Here is a 27304-nt window from a genome sequence, read left to right as displayed (position 1 = left end):
TCATTATCACATGCTCATGTTAAAGTCGGAATAGTACAATGGAAGCTTTCGATAGGGATTGTGTATGAACATGGAAAGGTGTGTGTCACCGTTATGTTCAGTGCACAGGCCTTTCTATCGACATGCTATCGTGTAATAGTCCAGTTATGACAAAAGGCAAAGAACAAACTTCAATATTCACTAAATACAAGAGATATGAGACATGTGTCAAAGGTATTGACAAATCCGAAAGTCTGCAATAATATCCATATGAAGCAAAGTCAAATGGAACCTGATAAACGTGTGTTGGTGCTGTGGCTAATATAACTTCAGTCAGGGACAGATGATGCATGATTCATTAGGTACGTTATGGGAGTGAGCAAGTAAGCACTGCCCTGCTCAAACTACATTCATATAACATTTTGTGTATTCTTCTGTGCCAAACAGTACAACAGCGTGACTTTCACAATATTGTTTTTATGTAAGACACATTTATGTTGTGTACAAACATTGAATGTTAAAAACAACTTAAACCTCTACCGTGGTAGCATTTTCTATTAAAACACGTTACATGGATAATAATGATATCGACATTGTCATACACATAATATTAAATGTAGGGGCCTGTCCAGATAACCTCTGTGACTTTGACCATGTGAGGCCGAAAAATCAAACTTAAGGTGTCTTGCTGTCATTTACTATGGATCAACAAAGCGTCAATGTCAAATATCAAATTGCCAATACCTTTCCACAGGCTCACACACCTGAACTAGAAATAAACGAGAGGTGACATTTATTTCATATTTATACCTTTGCATAGATGTTAAGAAATAAAAAAGAAATGGTTTCAACATTTTAAAAGTCAACTTTTCAAAAGTCAACTTCCCTTTCACATCGACCAATGTTTCAGCAGGTCAAGGCTTTAGTGTCTACAAGTTTTGAGGTACTATCGAGCATGCTCTTTTAACAAAGATGTAAATGCCTTACTAAAGCTTTGAAAAACTGTTTATGATAGACAGTCATGTGGAATATATTTCCAATTTATTTCGACGCAGTTTACAACAAAATGATTTTAACTTATTTGGCCTTATGTTCCCAACGTTGTTTAGGCTGACACGTGAGTTGCCTTACGGTTCATGCATCTACTGCTGACAAAAACAATAACCGTAAACACTTGTAAAATTATCATAACCATGGATGCATTATCCGTTAACATGCCTTGTTTGTTATCATACTATGTTTATAGTCAAGTACGTGTTTATAAAGAGCAACAATTATTAATTGTATTTGCTGCAGGGTAATCAATGTGTATCTTTTTGTTAGCTAGCCAGTGTATCGTCATTGCAAAAGTATGTTTTTGATATGTTGAGAGCCACATGAACGCTTACAAATTATAATGGAATGCGTATGTCCAAATAGTCATACTTTCAATATATTTTCATATTTGTCCCACTGCAAGTAGCAGATATCAACATAATATTAACACAGGGTCGAAGTGTAATATCCAGAATACAGGGAAGCTGATACATGCATGGAGCTAGTTGGATTAGTTGACTGTGTCAACATATACATTTGTGTTTGCTGGTGATGTGCAAGTACCTGCGTGCGACTGATATGTTTAATTTATGAGTAGTGTGCAACAGAGTTGTGTGTTTGCTTAGTTTAAGTGTCAAATATAATGTAGCATTGTTCACATTCTAAGCCCAGACACAAAATAATTATTTCTTTTCACAAAGGCAACCATACATAAGGTGTTGAAATGTTACATAGTCTATACAGCACTACGCTGTAAATGGTATTTGATACTAATAGAAAGGCACAGTAACACTACAAAAGTGAAAACTGACAATAGTCAAACTTTGATTATTCCATCTGGTCTTGAAATTTAACATACTGAACTCTTCAAAACTCACTGCTTACAGACTGTGCTGATATTTGAACAAAAGAGCAGCCGTGAAGGTGATGGTTATGTGTTTATTATGATTTTCTTATACGTTATATGTGAAGGAAGTGACAGCACATTAATGGCTTTGTGTGTCTGTTTTTGTGTGTCTGTGTGTTAGTGTGTGTGTGTTTGTGTCTGTGTGAGCTCGAAGGTTTTCAAGGACCAACATATTCGGACATCTGGATTATTGTTTCTGAATACATTATGATATATCGCATGTTGAAACTAATATCCAATATAGTATGCAATTAGTGATAATATCTTCCGTGTAAAGAGGAAAAGCTAGATCCTGTAAATTAGGTCACCGTGAGTCAGCCTCATTAGGTTCATATTAGAGCCAGCAGATGAACACATCAACCATGATTCGCAAGTGAGTTGCATTACCACTTCTTTAATCTGTATCATTACATGTATATGCTTGACACTTATTTCTTAATATCAAATACGTCAGTGTGTATTGTTTATCTGGGCATTTTGTACATGCCATCTATTTCTGTGTGCGTTGGCTTGCGGTACACTGATGTTCTTAGTCCATCACATGTGTTTTGTGACATGTAAACCTCTCTTCCCTGTGCCTGGTATGTATTGCATCATTGTCGGTGCTTATTATCTTGCCGGCTTCCATTTGTCCATTGTCATTTCCTTTCTATGACCTGTCAGCGCTAATGAGTCACGGCCTCCCGTTGTCCAATGTCCATTTGTCAATTGCCAATACCCTATCAGTTAAAAGCTAAGTGTTCTCTTCCATTTGTCCATTGCCTATAAGCTATCGGTTATAAGCTAAGTAATAGCTTCCATTTGTCCATTGCCTATAACATATCAGTTATAAGCTAAGTGTTATCTTCCATTTGTGTATTGCCTATAACCAATCAGTTATAAGCTAAGTGTTATCTTCCATTTGTCTATTGCCTATAACCAATCAGTTATAAGCTAAGTGTTAGCTTCCATTTGTCTATTGCCAATAACCAATCAGTTATAAGGTAAGTGTAAGCTTCCATTTGTCCATTGCCAATAACCAATCAGTTATAAGCTAAGTGTAAGCTTCCATTTGTCCATTGCCAATAACCAATCAGTTATAAGCTAAGTGTTATCTTCCATTTGTCTATTGCCTATAACCAATCAGTTATAAGCTAAGTGTTATCTTCCATTTGTCTATTGCCTATAACCAATCAGTTATAAGCTAAGTGTTATCTTCCATTTGTCCATTGCCTATAACCAATCAGTTATAAGCTAAGTGTTATCTTCCATTTGTCATTTGCCTATAACCAATCAGTTATAAGCTAAGTGTTATCTTCCATTTGTCCATTGCCTATAACCAATCAGTTATAAGCTAAGTGTTATCTTCCATTTGTCTATTGCCTATAACCAATCAGTTATAAGGTAAGTGTAAGCTTCCATTTGTCCATTGCCTATAACCAATCAGTTATAAGCTAAGTGTAAGCTTCCATTTGTCCATTGCCAATAACCAATCAGTTATAAGCTAAGTGTTATCTTCCATTTGTCTATTGCCTATAACCAATCAGTTATAAGCTAAGTGTTATCTTCCATTTGTCTATTGCCTATAACCAATCAGTTATAAGCTAAGTGTTATCTTCCATTTGTCCATTGCCTATAACCAATCAGTTATAAGCTAAGTGTTATCTTCCATTTGTCATTTGCCTATAACCAATCAGTTATAAGCTAAGTGTTATCTTCCATTTGTCCATTGCCTATAACCAATCAGTTATAAGCTAAGTGTTATCTTCCATTTGTCATTTGCCTATAACCAATCAGTTATAAGCTAAGTGTTATCTTCCATTTGTCAATCACCTATAACCAATCAGTTATAAGCTAAGTGTTATCTTCCATTTGTCAATTACCTATAACCAATCAGTTATAAGCTAAGTTTTAGCTTCCACGTGTCCGTGTCCATTGCCAAAAAACAATCAGTTCTAAGCTAAGCGTTAGCTTCCATTTGTCCATTGCCCAAAACTATTAGTGTCGATTATCGGTTGGCATCCTTTACAAAGTTTTCTTCTTTGTTATCTGTTTACGTTTTTTTGACTTCATATAGTATTAGTCATCTTCCTAATTACAGATACATCATGGCTGTACTGATGGTAGTGTCCATCGCCTATCTGGTCACATCTGCAGGTAAACATTCAGATAATGCCTTACTATTTCTGAACAACTCCTTAAGACTTCTCCCAGCTTCAATATTTATCCCTCTCTAAAAAGCATAAAACATCCTATCACGAGTTATCTACACATCTAAATCTGTTTAAATTGATTTGTTTGGCATGTGAGATAATAATACCTGTATGTACTTCACGATTTGCTTTGTGTTTGGTTTCCAGCTGCCAGTTGCAGTGAAAATCAACACTGCCGAGACTGTGACAGCAGGACTGGCTTTTGCCTAACCACGTGTGACAGTGGTTATTACGACCTTAAATGTAGGTCTCTTTGCAACAGCAACTGTAAAAATAAGAAATGTAAACCCGTGAGCGGTGGCACAGAAGTGTGCACAGAGGGTTGTGTTCCAGGATTTCAAGGCGTCAGGTGCAAAATACCATGTGACAGTCCAGGAGGTAACTGTAAAGCTTGTCCAGGTGGTTGTGATAGAGGATACTGCCAGCTTAATTCATCCTGTGTATCAGGATGTAATGGTTCCTACTATGGGTCTGACTGTAAAGAATGTTCCAGTAGATGTAAGACATGCAATGGCTTTGCAGGGATGTGTGAGGACTGTTTTTCACAATATTTTGGACCAAACTGCGAGTATTTATGTGAAAACTGTAGGGACACGTGTGTATTTGGATGCCTGGATGGCTGTGTACCTGGCTTTTATGGTGCTGCCTGTGAGAAGGAATGCAGTACAAACTGTGGATTTAGCCCGATGATGATAGGCAATAAAATTGGAGACACACGACTTGTAACTAATGACACAGTGGAATGCAATCAATACAGTGGTGATTGTCGTAATGGATGTGTAGATGGCTGGTTTGGTCCACAGTGCTCCTCACAGTGCAGCGGTAACTGTAGGAATAGGAGATGCAATCAAACAGGGGACTGTGTAGATGGGTGTGAAGATGGTTGGTTTGGTCCACACTGCTCCTTACAGTGTCACGGTAACTGTAGGAATTGGAGATGTAACGATACAGGCGACTGTGTAGATGGCTGTGCATCTCATCATTTTGGAAGAAACTGTATACCATGCCCTGACAACTGTATCAACCACACATGTCATACAAGCTATGGAACTTGTGTGCATGGATGTACTACTGGATTCTATGGAAAATCGTGTAACAACACGTGTGAATTCTGCCTTGGTGGAGAGTGTGACCAGATGACAGGAATGTGTTTCAAAGGCTGCAACACAACCGGACATAAATGCACACCTATCTGCAGGAACAACTGCACTGTGGACGATTGCCGATCATGTCAGGGTGAGTTAATATCAAGGGAAAGCACATCGATGTGCAACATAATTGAAATATAAATGATGAATCATGAAGTATGTAGGCCAATGGCAATGCATCATGTTTTGCGGATATACCACACAGATCAAGGTCGTCGTTATTTCCTTATGTAAATGAACCGCCTCCAGGGTCAAGTAGTAGCGTGTCCGCCCAGAGAGTGGAATGTCCGTAGTTCGATCCCCGACGCGTCGTATCAAAAGGCGTAAAAAAGATGGTACCTCTTTAGCATTAAGGGGTGCTACCTATTTCCGTGAAAATGCCATATATGTTTTTGCTCACAATATTCTTATTTAATGTGATAGTGATCAGTGATTCAATAGGTGTGTATCTGTCATAGTCGTGATACTTAAAGTTGTTATACTTTATTCTAAAACACATTGCACAGTGCAGATTTATATCATTATTATCAAATATTGGCTTTCCAGATGAGAATGGGATGAACACGGCAATCGGACTGTGGACTGGGCTTACAGCTGTGGTCATTGTGATCGTGATGCTAGCATGCCTGTGTTCCATCAAACGTTGGAGAACTAAAAGGTACCTGCATCAGAAGCAGATGATTCCATATATCTTGCAATAACTGGCTAATGATTCGCAATTATCTTTACACTAATTCAGACAAAACCTGACAATTATTGAAATGTACTCTTTACATTTGAATCACTATGGCAGTTCACTCAATTTTGTGAAGGCACTTCGCAGCTTGTATTGCTGTCTAATCTTCCTCTTTATTTTTGTAGAGCTCAACCATCAGCAATTGTTCAACACAACAATGAAGGTGTTCAGGGTGATATATATTCTGTAGAATACCAGGCCATAAACAGATATTGGCAGATCAGAGATGAAGATATAGGCATATCCTGCGTACCACCAGCTGTGAAGCAAGAGGAACGTGGGCACAGGCTCTCCATGCCAGTTTTGGCAGAATGTTTTTCTACAACAGGTGGTAAAACATACAATGATGCATCTGATAGTTCTGCTGAAGACACACAGTCCTCCACTCATATGCCACAGGATGTTGCAGGCAGTCGTGCAACCCAGAGTTCTGCCGGAGATAACCAGTCCTCCACTCATATGTCCCTGGATGTTGCAGGCAGTGGCACAACCCAGAGTTCTGCCAGCGATATTCAGTCCTTCACTCATATGTCCCTGAATGTTGCAGGCAGTGGTGCAACCCAGAATTCTGCCAGCGATATTCAGCCCTCCACTCATATGTCGCTGGATGTTGCAGACAGTGGTGCAACCCAGAGTTCTGCTGGAGACACACAGTCCTCCACTCATATGTCCCTGAATGTTGCAGGCAGTGGTGCAACCCAGAGTTTTGCTGGAGACACACAGTCCTCCACTCATATGTCGCTGGATGTTGCAGGCAGTGGCACAACCCAGAGTTCTGCCAGCGATATTCAGTCCTCCACTCATATGTCGCTGGATGTTGCAGACAGTGGTGCAACCCAGCGTTTTGCCGGAGAAACCCAGTCCTCCACTCATATGCCACAGGATGTTTCAGACGGCGAATCATCCCAGAGTTCTGCCGGAGATGCCCGTTCCTATACGCATATGTCACGGGCCATGGCAGATTCTGATTCGTCCCACAGTTCTGCAAGTGATGCTCAGTCCTACACCCGACTCTTGCGTGATGTTTTTGTTGATGATCCCAAGACAGTCGTGAGCTATATATCACCTGTTCATAAATAAATACATATATTTTATGTTACTTTAAGGCTGTAATGTACTTTGCCTGTAATTCAAATCTGATATTTTGAAGACACCATGTTTGGCATCATGAGCTGATAATGAATCCACTAAGTGCTCCGTCGCTGAAAAACACACGACCTATTATCAAGGTTTACTAATCTTTCCAAATCAGCCGGTTCTGCTTCAAAATGATGTACATTTTCAAGAGAGAGGATAAACCTCGAGCGTGTGTGATACAGAAGCCTTGGAAACCCGCATGCTGAAATACTTGTCATGTGCTGTTTGCTTTATTGTGGCTTTTGAAGGTCTTCTAGTTTATGGAAAAAATTGATCGAGGCTTTATTCCCTCCTGATGGCAGCGTTTCACCTCTTGGCAGTGGCAAAGGAAGGAACACCATCCTTTAAAGATGACTCCTCCAAAATTCCCCCCCCCCCCCCCCCCCCCCCCCGAGTGTTTTTTTGCAGATTAACAATTAACCTGCCTTTCGATGAAAACTTTTGGGTAAGACATTTGGCTAAAAAGTAGCTATCCCCGTGGACATTATTTGAGCTCCTCTTGTTGCTGATATGTTTCCTTATTCATATGGATGATAATTCATGTTCGTATTGATTTACTGATTTACCCCACCTGAACAAGAATTAAAGGAGACCAGTGAGTCTGTTTTATCTATTTCATGTTATGAGCTAAGCATAACGATTCGGAGTAACAAAACATTTTCCACAAGACTGTAGGACAGGAGGAATAACTTCAGCTTTCCAGTAGTCAACATTCCTTTCATGTTGAGTAATTTTCCTGCTGCTCCAGCCCTTGTCGTTGACATTTTACATTTGTAGGTAGAACTGACTAAATCTCAAAGAGTGTCAAACAACTCTTGCTCAGAAGCTGTTTGATCAAGCTTACATCATTCAAGGCATCGATAAAGCCTTAAAAAAATGGAGGACATTTCCCACTTTGACGCATCAGGGACAAAACTGATGTGCGATGCAATTCCCTATTTTGATTTGTACTATATCATACATCTGGTATGCAACGCAATTCCTTATTTTGACTTGTACCATACCGTACACCTGGTATCATCACTTTTGTGATATAGTGATTCATAAACACTTGCTCATGACAAAGTCTTTGCATATATTTTGTGTTTTGGGCAGAGATTCCATGAGACGAAGGAAAGGGTTTTCTCACTTTTATAAAACTGTTAGGAGAGTTAGGGAGTGTAAAATCTGATAACCCTTCCTAAAGTTACAAAGTAACGTTTACTGATATATGTGCAAAAACGCAAGTGTATTTGGCCGTATAGGTCACACCTTAAAGAAGACTTGCATATGCTTTTCGATTTCTCGACTTTCTAAATAGTACACTAAGGATCTATCTATGATATGCCCTCGCCATTGCCCGGTATAATATTATGGCCAATTAAACCTTATACATAATCTAACCCTCACTGTATATGTTATGCTTTTTATTATGCTATGATTTTAAACTGTATACAGTTCTTTATTTTGATGTATTACTCTATGCGTTCTCCCATGTTTGCCCGAAATATGACTCTATATATTGCCTTATACATTCCTCTATATATTACATTGTGAATTACCCCGGAAATGGACAGTATTTTTACACTCACCCTGAGTATTTTGATACCTACTCACTCTACAAATTGTGTTATACATTACTCAGATATGTACCAACCAATCAATGTGTGTCTCGATTCCTTTATAAAGTTATATCTTCTTGTAAATAAAATGTACATATGTGCAATGTCTGATTCAAGATTGCTCGATTATCCTATCAAGACTCCATTGTTTACAGGCCCTAAAGGTAGGAAGGTAAGGGTACTGCTGTGCACCTTCAAGCAACAAACAGGGACTTCAGTTTTACCTTATGTTACAAATAGTATAACGCTATGTACTACACAAGTCGGCTGCCCTATGCACTATTCTAACGACACTTACTCAGACAATGAAAACACTTGCGATACATGATGCTGAGCAGTCAACTACTGTGCCAATACGAGTGATCTGAACTGGGACATCCTCCACTAATATATCCCTTTGATAAAAGTTCGCGAAGGTGCTGACAGTTCTCCCAAAACAGTCTTGAGGATATCACTGAACAGGTGACAGTTGACCCTTGATGGTTGAAGCTAGGGTCGTGTTAAGTATGTGTAAGACTGGGATCCATCTTGCATTTTCAAGAAGACTATGATGCCTAGTTTACACTCTCATGTATATACTGTAAAGCACATTAGACTCTCCTTACACATTTGCCATTAGGCCTTTTCACAAAGTTATTCTTTATTTTTCAAATCCTCCAATGCTATATGTTATTTCAGCTGTTTCTATATCCCTAAAAATATTGTTTCCCGATAGATACCACCTGTAAAAATAAAATGCACCTGTGTATCCTTTTAGGTTATATCTCAACTCAAATGCATGTAATGGAATGCTTGCCCGTTCTGCGATTACATGCTATCTTCACTGACTGTGTGATCGGGTGTTGACTTGGTTGAGTCATGTCATCGAATCCCGATTGAGTAGCTCGATATTGATGACGTCCATCTCTGGAGTGTCTGGTTCAGATTCGATTATAGTCACATAGCTGGAATATTGCTGCGTAATATCAGCATCGTGGTGTTGAATACAATCGATTATTGGTGCACAAAGTACTTGAACCGGAACGAATATTAACATCTTGGGACCGACGATAAACTCCTGTGAAAAGGATACGCAAACAATATATCTTTTTTTATATTTTAACGAATTCTGACGGTCTTATCAGGGCATGTATTATGTTAACTATGTGTATTGCATTGTAATTCCAACTTGAAAGTGTATGTATACCTGAAAAGTATCTACTTCTCTTACAAATTCGACATTTATTATTTAGCATTATTTCTGCACAAGAAGCTCATGCATTTTAAACTTGATGAGCATTGATTGTGTTCATGCTATCAATCACCGATTTACCTGGAGTGGAATCGATTACTTATGTGCCGTTATAACTCAAGATTCACTTGTAACCTGGTCATTGAAAATAGCTGACAGTATTATTCTTTTCAGTTACATTTGGAAACGTGACTATGCGAAACCATGTTCATCACACGTACACCAGCACAGTTAATAGAACGCATGATTATACCATGACTGTTTCACTATGCCCTTCTATGTTAGCATAATAAGTGCACGTCGATGCAGGCACAGATATTCGCGATTCCAATTACAGTCTCAAGCAAGTACTTTCAGTGATTTCAATACCGGTCATGTCACTCCTGAATGAGTTCATGCTATGAAGCACTGAATTATCTGGAGTTGTTCATTCCATCATCAGGGTTCGTAAGCCAGCATTCACAGATTGACCCGAAAGTGCTGAAACTTTCAACCACTGAACTACCTGGATATGCTCATGTCATCAACCACGAGCGTGTCTGACATTGCTCACGCTAACATCCACTGACGTATGTGTTTGTGTTCTTGCTAGCAACCACTGAATTACCTGGACATTTGCATGCCATCAACCACGGATATGTCTAAAGTTGCTCATGCAAACAACCACTGACGTATGGGTTTGTGTTCATGCTATCAACCACTTAAATAACAGGAGCAGAATCGAGTAATTACAGGCAGCCGTGAATCAACATTCACTTGTTATTTGATGATCAGATGGTGTGTCCTATGGGTTACATTTGGAAACGTCGGTGTGAGAAGCCATGTTGATCACAAGTACTTGCATAGTACACAGTAGTATGAATGTTGTAAATGTGTGACTGTACCCTTCTCTTTGACTCCATGATGTCAACCACTGAGATACCAGGAGCAGAATCGAGTAATTACGACAACATTCACTTGTTATCTGGTGATCAAATTGCTGACAACTGACACGAAGTTATGTGTCCCATAGGTTATTTTTGGAAACGTCGGTATGAGAAGCCATGTTGATCACAAGTACTTGCATAGTACACGGACACAGTAGTATGAATGTTGTGACTGTGTCACTGTGCCCTTCTCTTTGACTTCATGAATGTCCTGTCAGCATATGTTTGACTATGCGCTTCTATGTTAGCACAATACATATTCAGTGCAAGTCGATGCATGTATAGATGTTCGCGATTCCAATTACAGTCTCACGCAAGTTATTTCAATGATTTCAATCTGCAACTGGCGGAGAGTCATGTCACGTGACTGATTAGATAGCATTGTAGCACTTCAAGTTGACTCCCCACACATATGTAGTGTAATCTAGGCCAATTCATTCCCTAGGTATGGGTAGAATGGCCCAGAGGGATGGAAGGTATGTCCGCCAGTAAACTATATTTCTCCCTGACTGAGGCTAGCCCTGTCCCCTAACCCAGAGTAGGCTACACCCATGCTGTTTTCCCGGAACATGAGACCGTCACTGGAAGCCTGTGCTGTCTGTATTGATACACTATGCAGGGGTGTATTTGCCTGTTCTGCCTCAATGTACCTGGATATGCGGGGACAGTCAGCAGTGTGGATTGAGCTTGGTAGGTAAGTGTTGTGTGTGTGGTCGAGCTGGGGAGGCATGGGGCGTTGGAAGTCTGAGGTGGGTGGGAGAGTATGTGTGTGTGTGTGGTGGGGGGGGGGGGGGGGGGGGGGGGGGAGTAAGGGAGGTATTGAGTGGACGGATGCGGGGTTGACTGAGGACATCATATCCGTTTTTGAGTACGAAGGTGTTGAAATACTAGATATAAAGGTGAATCGACTCTTGAAAAATATTCTTTACTCACGCTTACGATTCACAAAAGAAGGAAACCGCCACAAGTTATTAAAGCACTCCTGGACTATCAGTAAATTATAATAAATTATAATAAACGATCTTCAGTTTAAATTAATAAACAGAAATATTCATATGTGCAAACATATGTACATAGAGTGCATATATATGCGTGTGAAATATATCTTGAACTGAACAGCAGAGCGAGGTTTCAAATGTTACATTTAGAGTGGATAAATCTACAGGTAACATAGCTTGACCTTGTCAGTTTATGGAAGAACACTTGTGAGAACACAGGGAGAGATCTAGCTTGTGTTGCTGTATTTTCTGACTGTGTACTGCCACCATCCTTCTCAGAGCACCTCAAAGTGTTGAGTTCAACAAACAGCTGTTAGTGTATCTGATGAACAGTTTCTGTTTTTGACACCATTGCATGTGTGTTAACCGGTTCAATAGAATAAACACGTCGTGAATAAAAGGTGAATACATACAGGATGTTTCTCTTCCAAGCAGGCTTCATATGAACAAGTAGAGAACTCTTCAAGCCATGCTGAGGCCAAGCACCGTTCTGTTTTTCAGTGAGTACATTCTTTCTGCACAGAAGTATGCTTCAATACGATACATTGACTAAATGAGCAGCAACTAAATCTCCCGGTTACCGCGAGTTTCGTACAGTAACGTAAAGGAGAAGGTGTAATTCAAGAAAACCACATGAGCCATTATGAATATGGTCCATTTGAACCATCACCTAACTATGACAAAACATTCAACAGTAAATACTGTTGCTGTATCACCCTGTATTGTATATAATGACATGGCAATAAATATGGTCGATATTCTGTTATTTAAGATTTTCAGTAAATGTTTTACATTCAATAAAATGAAAACACAACCTTCTGTTATTTATCACAGTCATTTTAGTATATGAATTAACGTTAAAATTTATATCAACATACACAATACACGTGCATAACTGATTTGTTGTAAGGATCCGATAAGAAAATACATTAATCAATGGCACAGTCAGTGATAGATTGTTATTGCACGAAGTGGTTATCTGAATGTAAGCAAACAGCTCTATGATTGTTTTACGCATCAAATATTTACACAACGTTTGCACGTTTACACAGTATCACTACTTGATGTGCGTTTCTTTCATATAACTTCTGGGTTTCTTCCTTACTTTCATTCATCTTTATTTTGTCACATTTTCAGCATTTCTGATTCATGCAGTCGCAGCATGCGAGTGGGGCAAACATGGGGAGAATTGTGACAAACGCTGCTCCAAAAACTGCCAAGTTAACCCACAGAGGAACCTCACACACTGTAACAAGGAAACAGGAGAGTGTTCCGATGGCTGCATCACTGGATGGTATGATGCCCAATGTGACCAACCTTGCAGCAAGAACTGTCTGGACAACGTATGCAATCATGGGAATGGACAGTGCACAAGGGGATGCATTAGAAACCAAATCGGGGATTTCTGCGAGATCACTGAAGGTGTGGGATGCTAACCGGTTTCACATTGTTACTTCACAAACCTGGCTTCATCAGGTGTATATACGATTCTTAAATATTTTATTTGATTAGCACCACATATAAGTTGAGGGATGCCACAATACAAATCCTGATTTCCATGCAATGATTCCTCAGTGCAAACAACTGTTGCTTATTGCAATTTGCAAAAATAAAATATAAATTCAATATCACCCATTGTGTTAGAAATATGTTTGTGATTTCTTTTAGTCTCTAAAGTCTGAATTATTTATTATCTCATTTGTTTGTTTTTGTATAACGCAATCCCCCAGCCAAATTAGGTCTTTGATCCCAAATGGATGTGGTATGTTCCCGAATAAGTACTCATTTCAGTACATACATACATGAACAGCTTGTATTATGTAACACAAACACATTAACAGTGGTTTCATTGTTACGTATTTGTCAGCCATTAGTACTTATTATCTACCTAGTATATAAATAATAATACAATGTTATTACATGACAAAACTTTATAACAACATTGGAATCTAGCATTAAGAACAACATACTACAAGGAAAAACTCTACTTATCACTGAAACTATTAATAAGATGACTCAAATGTATGGTTGTACATAGTCAACGTTTCTTTCGACAGACGTCAAGGTCAAAACAGATGAAACAACAGGAGTGTCAACGGCACACGTCGCAGTGATCATCACAATCCCCCTTGTGGCCATTATTGTTATCATCGTCGTAACCGTCGTCATAAAACGTCGACGCCAGACAGACAACAGGTAAGTTAAACAACATTTCATATCATCTTCTTGTAAGCGTGATTGTCACTTTTAAGACAGTATATGTGTAAGCTTAAGCAAAGGCTACTTGGTTAAAAGAAGATGACTCTTTGATATTACTAACACTAGGGTTTAAAAATACAAATGCAAGTTATGTTTTTGTTGCAGTGACAATACGAATCATGATGAAATGTTATTGTTACTGTCGAGAATGGTGACTGTTGGGTTCTAATTCATGTACTCAGTTCTAATACATTTCGCAAAACAGGTTATCATTTGGAATTATCACATACTCGATGCCACAAGTGAAAATTTGAACGCCAATAATATAAGCAATATTTTAAACGCAGCTTAAATACCCTATTTTTTCATGTGAACCAGTTATACTTATTATTACAAACGTATGACAACAATTGTTCCTTAGTCAAGTGGACATGAATGACATCTTGCCAGCACTGTCTATTTGCTGTTGTTGTTTTGTTTTTTTTAATTCTAAAGCGCTGTTCCCATAACAGGTTTAACTTTACATCTCTTACAATAAACGTCTGAAAAACCTCAATGTCACGAGATGGTAAAACAATTCGAGTTTGTGGAAAGGTGGATGAGACAGTCGTGATTCCTTACAATAAACTTACTTCTTGTGACCTTTACATCAGTGGACGAACAGTGTACTTGTTTTCCACTGGATGACCATGATTGTGTCTATCAAATTACTCTCAGAACTAATGATATGTTCATATTAATTGCAGAAGAAAGTCAACCCGGAGGCCAAAAGGTAATGTAGCAAACGACATTAGAGGGTTAGATATCTTCACACATGGTAACTGCCACTGGGTAATTGACCCAGGGAAACACTACCATCTTGATTCCCAACTCCGCATCCCGCCCTCTGGGGAACTGATCCTAAAGCCTTTCGCAAACACCAGGCATCATCACTATTTGAAATTGACTCAGAAATATATTAGAAGTTGTACTCGTACAATGGCCTGCTTTTAGTGAGCCTATTTTAGTAGGATATTATGCTTATGGGTTGTTGTGTGTCCTTGGTTGATTTTGTTCACAATGACAACAGTAGGCCAAACTTACAGCCAGCACGTACATATATATTTACAACTCCAGAACTGTACTCAATATGTCATTGTCCCACGATGATGGATGGAGGCTGATTTTATGCAACACAACAAAAATCATAGTTAGCAAGATGCATTTCTGTTATCTCCTTGAGTGGCTGATATACAGAGTAGGGTCGGGTTGGCGGTTGAGGTTAGTTGTATCTCTTCGGTCCTTGTTGTAACCTACTACTGTAAATGTCTGGGACGTAATTGGTCTTCAGCAACCCATGCTTGTCGTAACGGTGATCAGGATAGTTCCCCATTTGCCATGATCGATGCTCATGTTGTCTGTCACTAGATTGTCTGTCCTAGTCTGAATTATGCACAGACCAACATCATTTACCCCGGGGAAAACCCTCGTCCTCAGGGTCAGTCTATTCTGGAAGAAAAAAAATTGACAAAGAACATTACACATAAAACAAAAAATATATGTCAGAATCAATACGAGTGTACATTAACGCTTTTATTGATCAAAAAAAATATTATCCTCGCTGAATTGAGCCTATTGATACATTCCAACGTTTCATTATTTGGACATTTCCTAATTTGACACATCAGTAACAAATATTTAAAGCCGATGCATCTCCCTACTTTGACTGTACCAGTCATTACGTGACGTCAACTCACCCAAAACAGTAGTGAGGCTTTGTCAATATTTGAGTCTTCTTTGATAAGGATTTAGAAGTTGGAGCACTTAGTAAAGATAGTAATTTATGGATGAACAACTTCTTTATTACAATTATGAGCGACGTTTCGGTATTGGTTCCAACATCGTTATAAAGCAAGTGATATACAACACAGCAAGTGGTATGGTTGACAAGTACAGGTAGAAGGCAATGTTTATACAGTAGTGCAGATGTAGATATACTGTAGTGGAGAAGCCTGCTATGTACACACAAGGGTAGTAGCGACAATAACCGGTGAACTCAGTGACATAAACAAAGAACGAAGTCAGTAATATTAACCACAGGATTATGGTTGGTTGGGATCTTTGATGAGTTGATGGTACGTCGGGGTATGTAATAGCATCGGTCACGGTTGATTGAAGGTTGGAGTCTTTTGATGTTGATGGCTTCTTGTAGTTTTCTGATTTTGAAGTCTTTCAGGTTGGTGGTGGGGTCTTTGACTTTATCCCACTTAATGCTGTGGCTTGGGTTGTCACGGGTATGGTCTGACAGAGCTGATTTAGACTTATCTTTGGAGACTGAGCTTTGATGTTCTTTAATTCGGGTTTTGAGGGGCCTAGACGTTTTTCCTATGTAAGCTGTTCCAAAGTAGGGGAGGCTGATCACAAAGTGTGCAGACTGTTGACGGGGAGATTTCTGTGATTTCTTGGTCATGTTCTGTATCGTCTGTTGTACTAGTTGCTCAGGGTTGAGGTTATACTGTGAAAATTCTTGTTTGAGGTGGCCTAGTTCAGTGGTTAGATGCTGCTTTGAAGAACAGATGTTGTTGCTTCATAGAACAGATGTTGTGAGCTCGTTTCGCTAGGGTGGAAATAATTCCTTTCTTGATTTGACTTCGCTCCTTATTGTAATAAAGAAGTTGTTCATCCATAAATTATTATCCTACCTAAATATTTGATTCATAACAGTTGTACCAGTTGCATTAAGCATGTTTTCAACTATCATAAACACAAGCTCACAAAAAGAAAGGTCCTAACAATAATAGACATTTTAGCTTCACCAAGATCAGTAACGGTACTGGTCACTACATTTTCTGGTTCATCGATCACTCGATTGTCTGGTTGGTTTACAGGCTGACGTCGCAAGGCAAGGTTACTGCTGTGTTGCGTCCGGAAATACATACTTACTTTTGTTTTGCAATTTATATGAATGGCGGGTGCTACCTGTAGGTCAGGACATGCTTACCCTTTTTGCGAACACCTGGTGTCATAACTGATTGCCAGTGGTCTGTTCACCATTTCATCTGTTATTTGCCCTTCACGACAAATTGAATCTGTTTTGGAGGAAAACCTAGACGGATTTTTCTCTTTCATTGTCAATATATTATATATATGTTATATTATATTTGTAAGCCTACCCACCAAATCAGCACAATCTGGAAGCATGTTTGTCTAATTCCCTTGAATCGTAAACTAGTTTAGTTTAAATCATAAAAATATTTTTTTTATATTATTTTTCCTAATAATATAATCGCATATTATGCCTTTATGTGATTTTCCTTTTCCTTCTCTTTTCCAGCTGGTACTGACCCTGAGAATCCTGAAGGCGATCATTTACTGCCAAGTAGGTAACCATAACAACAGAGTGATGTTGTAACAATGACGTTACATGTATTCTCTCATATTCCGTCGCATTGTGAAAGAGAAACTAGCATCAATAGAATTTGACTTGACTTTCACCTTGTCAATGCCTAATGAAAGCTTACCTTCAGTACTGCAGTTGTATTGAGAGTGAGTGAGTGAATGTGGTTTTGTGCTGCTTTTAGCAATATTCCAGTAATATCACGGCAGGGGACACCAGAAATCGGCTTCACACATTGTACTCATGTCTGGAATCCACCCCGGGTCTTGGTGGTGACGAGCGAACGCCTTAACCACGAGGCTACGCCACCGCCCCACAGGTGTAGAGACGTAGATGATGATGGCAGTATATGAGTCATAGGCAGTGTTGCAGCAGCTGGGGTTACACGGAACAACATGTTACTTGTGAACTCGTGTGTACACTAATGAGTTGGTGGTTGCTGATTCCGCCTACATTCAAGGACATTTAAAAAAATTGGCGGGATGACTCAAGTGCATTTATACGTTATTGTGCTATCAATCCGAAGTAAATGTGATTTGCTTTGAGAGTGTAACAAGCTCCCGATCAACGTGATCTATGTTGCTTAAGGTTGATACACCTGAGTATGTGAGACTGAATTTAGATATTAACTATCAAAGTTGTTTGTGGTTTATCTGAATCTTGGAGTTATTGCATTGGACATGCATTTTCTAGAAGAGAAGGCATAGCGTTAATCCAGAAGAGCTAATACCTTTGTTCTTGAGTTTGATATAGGAAGTAACTTTTGAAGTTATATTGCATTTGGCAAACACTTTCAATACCCAAAGGCATGTCATTAAACCGGGAGACCTTAGAAATTTGGCATCGTGCTCGCGGCAGGCACATACTTTCCTGTTTTAAAACTGTACCGCAATGGACATGTACATATTCTAACCAGAATGTGTTACAAACCCGGGAATGCCCATGCCTTGTGTTGAGGGCGGCTTCAGTCATTTCACAACATTATGATATCGGTGAGGTTCTCTTCCTCCACACTTAGTAAAGTGAAACGGTTCATTAGACAAGGTTCTGTTGGGAATATTTTGGGCCATTGAGGACTGTTCCATGGAAATAATGCGCTTGAATAAACTTGATCTTAAGTTAGACAGACATACAGAGTTAAATTAATGTCCAAGGCCTCCGGCCCATAACAGAAAAGTATACACGATACATTTTAATGCGTGCATCATTATCTAGGAACATTTAAATAGTTTGTACTTTAAACGTTAAAGCCACGGATTTTGGGAACTTTTGCTAGAAATAGACCAGTACATTGAAGAGTTTTTGTGCAACCAGTGGACAAGAGAGATATTCACGTCACAGCTGTGGAAGGGTAACACTAGTAACACATGTTTTTCCTCCTCTATAAGGTTTACATTCCTAGCATGGCTGTACAGACACAGTCGTTCATCAGGCTGGGGTCTTCGAATGTCTTCTACATTCCGTTGTTAGACTGAAGGTGTCCCATCGGAATCAGTGTGTCTGTCAGTGCCAATATCACCCATGTGGTGTCTCTGACAGCAGTGTGTCTGTCAGTGCCATAGACACCACATGGTGATATTGGCACTGACAGACACACTGCTGTCAGAGGCACCACATCGGTGATGTTGGCACTGACAGACACACTGCTGTCAGAGACACCACATGGGTGATATTGGCACTGACAGGCACAGTGCTGTCAGAGACACCACATCGGTGATTTTGGCACTGACAGACAAACTGCTGTCTTCGGTGATATTGGCACTGTAATAGTTTCTGTCCATGACAGAACACAACAAGTCTTCAATTTAAACTTTTAATAGACGTGAGCAACATGGCGTCATCGACATGGGCGAGAGATGATGATGATCTACCCAAATCGTTACTCGTCCAGAAACGAACCAGATATTAATCTATGATCTGAAACGAAACAGGATCATATCACATCCCCTTTCTTTTGAATAGAAGGAACTGTGATAGTTACTTTTATAATAAAATAGTTTGAAGCACACTTATATACTGTACTATCATCAGATAGTTGACCTATTGTTACTGACGCAAATTATCCTTCATGTAAAATACTGCTTCCACAATTTAAATACTGAAATTATTAAATACTTGTTCAACACAAACTCATGAAACTAGCAGCAAATCCTTGCCTTAAACATAGTTAAATTCTTCCACACAGTCAACACTTCAAAGAGAAACTGAGTTTTAACTCCTCCAACATCATAATAAAAATCACTGTTCATTTAGTATTCCGAACTGTTGAAACTATGAAATCAATAGTTAAAAGTCAATATTGTTCCAGGAACCTGTCTGGTCTCTTGACCATTGTACCACTCCTGGTCCTGTACTGTCCATCAATGTTTCTAGCGGTCAGATCATTACCGTTATTTGCATGCTGACTGTCATCATCAGATATACTTGACTGGGGAGTCTCATCAACGACACTGGGATCATCCAGCGCAAATCTCACTTTTCTGGGCGTTCCCAGCATCTCTCGCAAATGGTGCCTGTTTCGTCTTAACACCTTTCCATTTGGGGTTCCCACTAAATAGGATCTGGGCTCAATACACTTAGCTGATATCCTACCAGGTACCCATCTTCTGCTGTCTTGATCTTGAGTCAAAACTCTCTGACCTATACTCAAAGCAGATAAGTCTTTCACCCCTTTTCTGTCGTGATGATATTTCTGCGAATGTTGTCTGTCCTTAAGTCTATTCATGATTGTATCCTTCTGCTGGTGAATAGTTGCAATTAATACAGGTAAGTTACCTTGCAACTTACGACCATTCAGAAGTTCGCCTGGTGATGGAATGGTACTGTCAATCGGGGTTGTTCTGAGACTCGGCAATGCTAGATCTGGATCAGTTCTAGACTGCTTCGCTTTGGTAAGACACTGCTTTACAGTTTGCACTGCTCTCTCTACGAATCCATTACTTCTTGGATATCGCGGACTAGAAGTTATGTGATCGAAACACCACTTATCAGCGAAACGTCTAAATTCTTCACAGTCGAACTGTCTACCGTTATCACTGATAAATGTGTTGGGTATCCCCTGTTCGCTAAACAGTTGCTTGCAGTGATCTATGACAGCCCTACTTGTACTCTGTCCATTAATTCTGCGTACAAAGAATGATTTGGAGTAGTAGTCAGTTATCAAAAGATTTTCACATTCATCGAAGTGAAAGAAATCCATTGCTACTGTGTGCCATTGTCTCTTTGGAATATCATCGGGTTGCAATGTTTCATGTGATTGCGACTTTTGGTTTTCTTGACAAATATTACAATTTGCCAATAGTTCTTCAATCTCCTTGTTGATACCTGGCCAGTATATGCACGATTTAGCACGAAGTTGGCATTTTGTAACACCTTGATGTACAATGTGAAGTTGTTCAAGCGCCTCACGCCTCATCGCAGGTGGTATCATTATCCTGTCGCCTTTCAGTAACAGCCCATCCTCCACAGACAGTTCATGACGACAAGACCAAGATGGGCGAACGATTTTTCGCACATGCTTTTGATCTTCTGGCCACCCTGATACAATAATGTTCTTTCATTCACTGAATGTCTCATCATTTTCAGTTTCCTTGCGGATCATCTGAAGCTTTTCACTTGAGAACTGAACTTGGTTTTGTCGATACTGATAGTTGGACTTGGAGCTGGGTTTTTGCCTAGGCAGCTTGTCTGAAAGAATCATTTCCTTCCCAGGTTTGTATCTAATCTCGAAGTCGTATTGCTGAAGTTGTAGCATCATTCTCTGGAGTCGAGGAGGAGTGCTGGCTAGATTCTTGTGCTGAATGTTCTCTAGAGGTTTATTATCCGACTCAACTGTGAAGTGACTACCAAACACATATGTATGAAACCTCTTGCATCCAAACACCACTGCAAGGAGCTCACACTCGATATTAGCATGTCGCTTTTCTGTGTATGTTAGTGCCTTACTGGCATAAGCAACTGGGTATCCGTCCTGCATGATCACAGCAACTAGACCTTTCATTGATGCATCAACTTGCACGACTGTTGGCTTCCTTGGATCAACGTATTTCAGAGTACCATCAAGACAGATCATAGTCTTCAGCTTGTCAAATGCTGCTTGGTGTGATTCTGTCCATTGCCAAACACTGTCCTTGTGGGTCAGCATCCTTAATGTTCCGTGAAGTCAGCCATGTTGGGTATGAATGATGACATACACTGTATAATCCTCAGGATCCGCTGCAGTTCAACAGTGTTCGTAGGTGCAGGTAGATTGTGAATTTCCTGAACTTTTTCTGGATCAGGATGTACACCTTGAACATCATACATCAGAACTTGATCCTTTCTTTTCTTATCTCACACTTCTCAATGTTGAAGATGAGACCATATCTTGCTGCAACTTTCATAAGTTGATGCAGGTTTTGATCATGCTCCTCTCTCATGCAGTCTTTCCATAGACTGCTGTATCATCACTGATACCAAGTGTTCCAGGATCAAATCCATCTTCTCCTGAATTATGTCCTGTGATATTCTTAGTCCGAAAGGAAGTATAAGAAACCGGTACCTTCCAAAAGGTGTATTGAATGTTATAAGTAAACTCGAAAAATCATCAAGGGTGTCGTCCAATATCCATGCCTAGCGTCTAGTTGGTTAAACACTGTTGCTTCACTAAATTTGTGTGTTATTTCTTCCAGGGTCGGTGTCTTGTGGTAAGTTCTCTTAATGGACTGGTTTAAGTCACTAGGATCAAGACACACTCTCAACTTGCCATTTTCCTTCCTACTGAACGCTAGTAAGGACACCCAATCGGTAGGTTCAGTTACCTTAGCTATCACACCTAAAGACTCCATTCTGTCCAACTCAGATTTCAACTCATCCTTAAGTTGAATAGGATGCTTTCTGGCTGGATGTATCACGGGTACAGCGTCTTCCTTCAGAGCTATATGACACTTTCCAGGAAATTGACCAATGCCTTCAAATCTGCCTCGGTATAGCTTCTGTAGGGTTTCCTTGTTAGGGAAAGATGCAGACTTATCCATGCTATGCATTGAATTTGTGGGACAATTTGGTGTGATTAGATTCTGAGCAAGGATTGAAGGTAATCCAAGCAGAATAGGCCCTGGTGCATCTGCAACAAAGGAGTCTGTGTCCAACCATTTACCATCAAATCCACATGGTAAAGTAATACTACCATACTTGGGAATTTCAGTACCATTTAAGCATTCAGCTTGACATGTCAAGCCTTTGTAGTACCAGATTTAGGGAAACCTGATGCATCAAGAAATTCGGGAAACATTCTTCTTTCCTTGTGAGCCTGAATCCACTTTAACCGTTAAGGTGTGGCTGCTTTGACGGTTACACAGCTTAACATCTAGGTTTATTTTCAGTTCATCAACATTGTCTTTGGCTACATCATCAACAAAAGTAACAAAATGTGGTGTCTCTGACAGCAGTGTATCTGTCAGTGCCAATATCACCCATGTGGTGTCTCTGACAGCAGTGTGTCTGTCAGTGCCAATATCACCAAAGTGGTGTCTCTGACATCAATGTGTCTGTCAGTGCCAATATCACCGATGTGGTTTCCATGACAGCAGTGTGTCTGTCAGTGCCAATATCACCGATGTGGTTTACATGACAACAGTGTGTTTGTCAGTGCCAATATCACCGATGTGGTGTCTCTGACAGCAGTGTGTCTGTCAGTGCCAATATCGCCCATGTGGTGTCTCTGACAGCAGTGTGTCTGTCAGTGCCAATATCACCGATGTGGTGTCTTTGACATTAATATGTCTGTCAGTGCCAATTTCACCGATATGGTTTCCATGACAACAGTGTGTCTGCCAGTGCCAATATCACCATGTGGTGTCGCAGACAACAGTGTGTCTGTCAGTGCCAATATCACCGATTTGGTGTCTCTGACAGCAGTGTGTCTGTGAGTGCCAATATCACCATGTGGTGTCTCTGACAACAGTGTGTCTGTCAGTGCCAATATCACCTGTCTGTCAGTGCCAATATAGTCTGCTGATAATCCTTTGTTATAAAATAATACAACATTACATTTTCAAAATGTTGCTCGACACTGAAAGAATAACACAAATTGGTGTAGTGCACTTTACCGGGCACACTTATTTTCTGATTTCAATTAGCCGTTGTTGGAGGATCCACTTTGAGATGCCCGCCTGAAGCTATGCTTGGCAAATGAGATCATGTTATTAACCAACACTTTTTCCACTGGACCATGGGTACTTCAAAAATAATGAGTCGTCGTATACCAAGTCATCAACATCTGATTGTTTACCTTCATGCGCATGCATAGGAGCCAGTTTCCCCGGAACTTGAAACGTGATAGAAATTGTACGGAGTTTCCTCATATGACATTGAATTAAATCATTAAAAGAGATTGTTTACGCATACCTATGTAACATATGTTATATTTGGAAAAACACTTTCTTTGTAAAGTACAGATTCTTGTACTTTTGGGGTTTAGTCCCGTCCGGGATTCGAACACACACAACCAGAGGGAGGCACCTAATCGCCAGTTCACAAAGTCAGCGATCTAACCCACTCAGCCACAGAGCCTTCCACTGAAACGAAAGTATGACAACTGGTAGTCTGGATCTCTGGTAGTGTGTGTTCATAACACATACCTACCTCATAACTATGACTAATGATCGTAAAGGAATGCCTATTCCTAAGGATTGGGAAGAGGTGTTTGATCGGAACGTGGTACCTTACCCTGATGATCTTAAATGGGTGCTTGTTTGGAAAGGGGATTCGCTAGCAGTGTAGGAGGATCAGGCCACTGCCTTGGATCATATCATTCTGGACTGATTTCATCCTAGGCTCAAATCAGGATTATAACACTCCCTCGTTGTATTATAAAAAAAACACTCTTTTTATATTTTCTGTATTGTCGATAAGAAGTAGCCTACCCTTACTATCCTCACCTTTTAATTGGATATATATATATATATATATATATATATATATATATATTTATATATATATATATATATATATATATATGAATATACACACAGTTTAAATACTTTCTCTATACGTCAAGCGTTAATACAAAAAAAAGCTTGAATATGCGAGATAACATAAGCACTGAAATACATTAATTATTGGAAGGTTATTATGAAATTTTGCTAAAAGAAGATATTTTATTTAAGTCCTCGGCGTGTTACGTTATTCGTATACTTATACATTTTATGTATCAAATGTATACTGGTGTGTTTTTTACGAACACATTGTTCACATCAAGCAGTTAGTCGTTTAGATGAACAAATGGGTGATGGCTTTCTATACTTTAAAGCTTTTCTATCAATGGTCACCACTCCGAACTGTTTTTAGAACACTCCAAAATCACAGGTTGGGGTTGTTTATCGTACAATAAAAACATTGCAGGGAGAAGAAATCATTAGGGGTAAAGGTCATTCAAAATGTATTTAATACATATGTAAATATATATTCCATGAATAATTAACTCCCATGCGTTTTTGTAGTTAGTTATGATTGGCTGACTTATTTATCCCTCGCTTTATTCCAATGCTAGAAGTATATCAGCCCAAGTATCATTTCAAGAATAAATTGGCTGATTTATCATTTCCACACCAGCATGTCAGTACAGCAATATAAGATAAACAAATTAAAATCATATTGAACACAATCAAAAGTTCTTGGCACAAGTATATCCGCTCAGCTCAGAACAGTTTGTCTGTGAATACCTCTCAGGGTCTCACCGTATTTGAAGCTCATGTACAGGACATGTGTCTTCAAACCCATTGGTCGCTATATGGCTGATAAAATGCCGATGCGGCGTTAAATCTTACCTCACTCACTCAAAACCATTGTGGAGAATTTCCCATATCTTCTGGGGATCTTCCCTAGGTCAAATCAGAAGCTTCTATTTGGCATTTCCCGCCAGGTGAGCTAAAGAGCTCTTCCTGTGATAATTGTCTTACCGCTCTATTGGCGAAGTTTCCACACCTTTTCTGTGAACTTACTTACCTTGATGTCCTCACCTTCCTTTCTGTCGTTTCCCGTCGTTGCAGCCTGCAAATCTCCATCATAACCTTCTGCCCCACCTCGTTCTTCCCTTAGATGTGTCATTACTTTCTGTACCGGTCATTGCGATTCCGCCATTCTGAATTAGGAATAATGTTATATGATCAAGTGGACAACAGAAGTGTTTTGGTTAATTTCAGTTATTTTAACTCAATTTCAAGTATCATTGATTTATTTCTAGGTGACTTTGTTAAATAAGACTCATTGTAGTGGCCAAATACAGCCTGCAGTCTATGAATGTGTTTGGTTGTTTAAAGATTTTACGAAGCTTTAAGTCTGTCTCTAAAAAAAGGAGGTTACTCTAATTGTTATTGACCTAAGAAGTGTAATTTGGTCGACATTTGAATGTAGATGTGTTTGGTCATAAAAAAGGTGTGTTGTGTGTGCAAAATGGTGTTGTGTGGGTTCGAGAGCTTTATAGGACTCAAAAATACCACGATTCTTCCACAAGAAAGTGTGATGGCAAATGATCATGATGTAACTGTCATCGTTGAGTTTGGCAAGGTTGACGGAATTCCCGTTTATAATTTAAAAATAAGTTGCTGATTTGCTAAACGAATACGCAGGGTTACTTCTCAATATTTTGATGATACGCACAAGTTTTTTTTTTGCAGCGTATCTGTAATGTTCGTTGCGTATTTGATACGCTTGGATTTTATTTTACTGAGTATTTCTGCATTTCTGATGCGTATCTTATGCAGATACGCAGCTTATCTGGAGCTCTGGTAAGATTAAGCATTAACTGAATTAGCTTCGTTATATGTAAATGAGCCATGGTATTTATGTTAAATATATTTACATGCCGTGTCATGCTGTCCGTTACTGTAGTAGAGTAATTTTCATTTTGTTGCAGCCAATAATCTTTTACCCTCACATATAGAAGAAAAATAGGTCTTCCTTTATAATACAGTACCACAAACTTTTCAAACAAGTGACAATACCCTATGACATAATTTGTAGTATTTTTTTGCCAGTCACACTGCGGTCATCGAGTGTGCATAAGCTCCTCCAAATGACCTATCATCTCTACGCGCAATGTCATTGAATACGCCCAGCGGTGTTGAGAGTTTTGGATATTTGTTTACTAAATATAACCTGCGGTGGCGCATTTTATAGCAAGCCCTAGTTTACGAAAGCACTTTTATTTTTTATTTATTTATCATTTCGTTTTTCTCGTAATTCAAGTGACTAAAATGGTTACAAATTGGAACTAAGAATGTAGAGTCGTGTGGTGATATAAAAAGGTATACATTTTCGAGTAACATTAAGCATTAATTGAATTAGCTTCGTAGTAGAGTAATTTGGTCAATTTCATTTTGTTGCAGCCAGTAATCTCTTACCCTCACATACAGAAGGAAAATATAAGACAGAAAATGCACTGACATGTTTTGACTTTCAAAGATATGTACCAGCAGTATAGTTTGCATATGGATTGACGACAAATACTTGTTGGGGGGCTCGTGGGATATATTTTTTTCTCCTCGGGGATCGGGAATACAGAGATCCCACCACAATACAGATAAGGGTGATTGTAGCGGTATGTCTAGAGCATACAGAGTTGCCTCCCTTGTATGATTGTGTCCAGTCAAGAAGCGTGTTTCTCTTTACTCTAAATAATCGGACCAGCAGTTAACCAGAAAGAAGTTATTACAGACTTCTGATTTGAATCTGGAGAGGTGTATATCAATATACAGAGCTGGTGAAACAACAGATCAACAGCTCAAGTCGATGAAGAGCGATCACATGTCAGTGGTGAAACTCACAGGCAAACGCCTCCTAGGAAATCTGTGAGAAAT

General features: G+C 39.4%; 1 protein-coding gene across 1 annotated transcript; it reads left to right on the top strand.

Moving 5' to 3' along the window:
• Positions 1-4008: 4008 nt before the first annotated feature.
• On the top strand, positions 4009-7077 carry LOC139460909 (multiple epidermal growth factor-like domains protein 10). The gene is made up of 4 exons (XM_071242389.1): positions 4009-4057; positions 4261-5349; positions 5808-5919; positions 6123-7077. The coding sequence occupies exons 1-4, from the start codon at positions 4009-4011 to the stop codon at positions 7075-7077; spliced, it is 2205 nt and encodes a 734-aa protein (XP_071098490.1).
• Positions 7078-27304: the final 20227 nt, after the last annotated feature.

The sequence above is a fragment of the Haliotis cracherodii genome, unplaced genomic scaffold, assembly GCF_022045235.1.
Source record: "Haliotis cracherodii isolate W230 unplaced genomic scaffold, xgHalCrac1.p SCAF_14, whole genome shotgun sequence".
Lineage (NCBI taxonomy): Eukaryota > Metazoa > Mollusca > Gastropoda > Lepetellida > Haliotidae > Haliotis > Haliotis cracherodii.
Note: the sequence above shows the minus strand (reverse complement) of the source record. Positions and strands in the feature narration are given on the sequence as shown.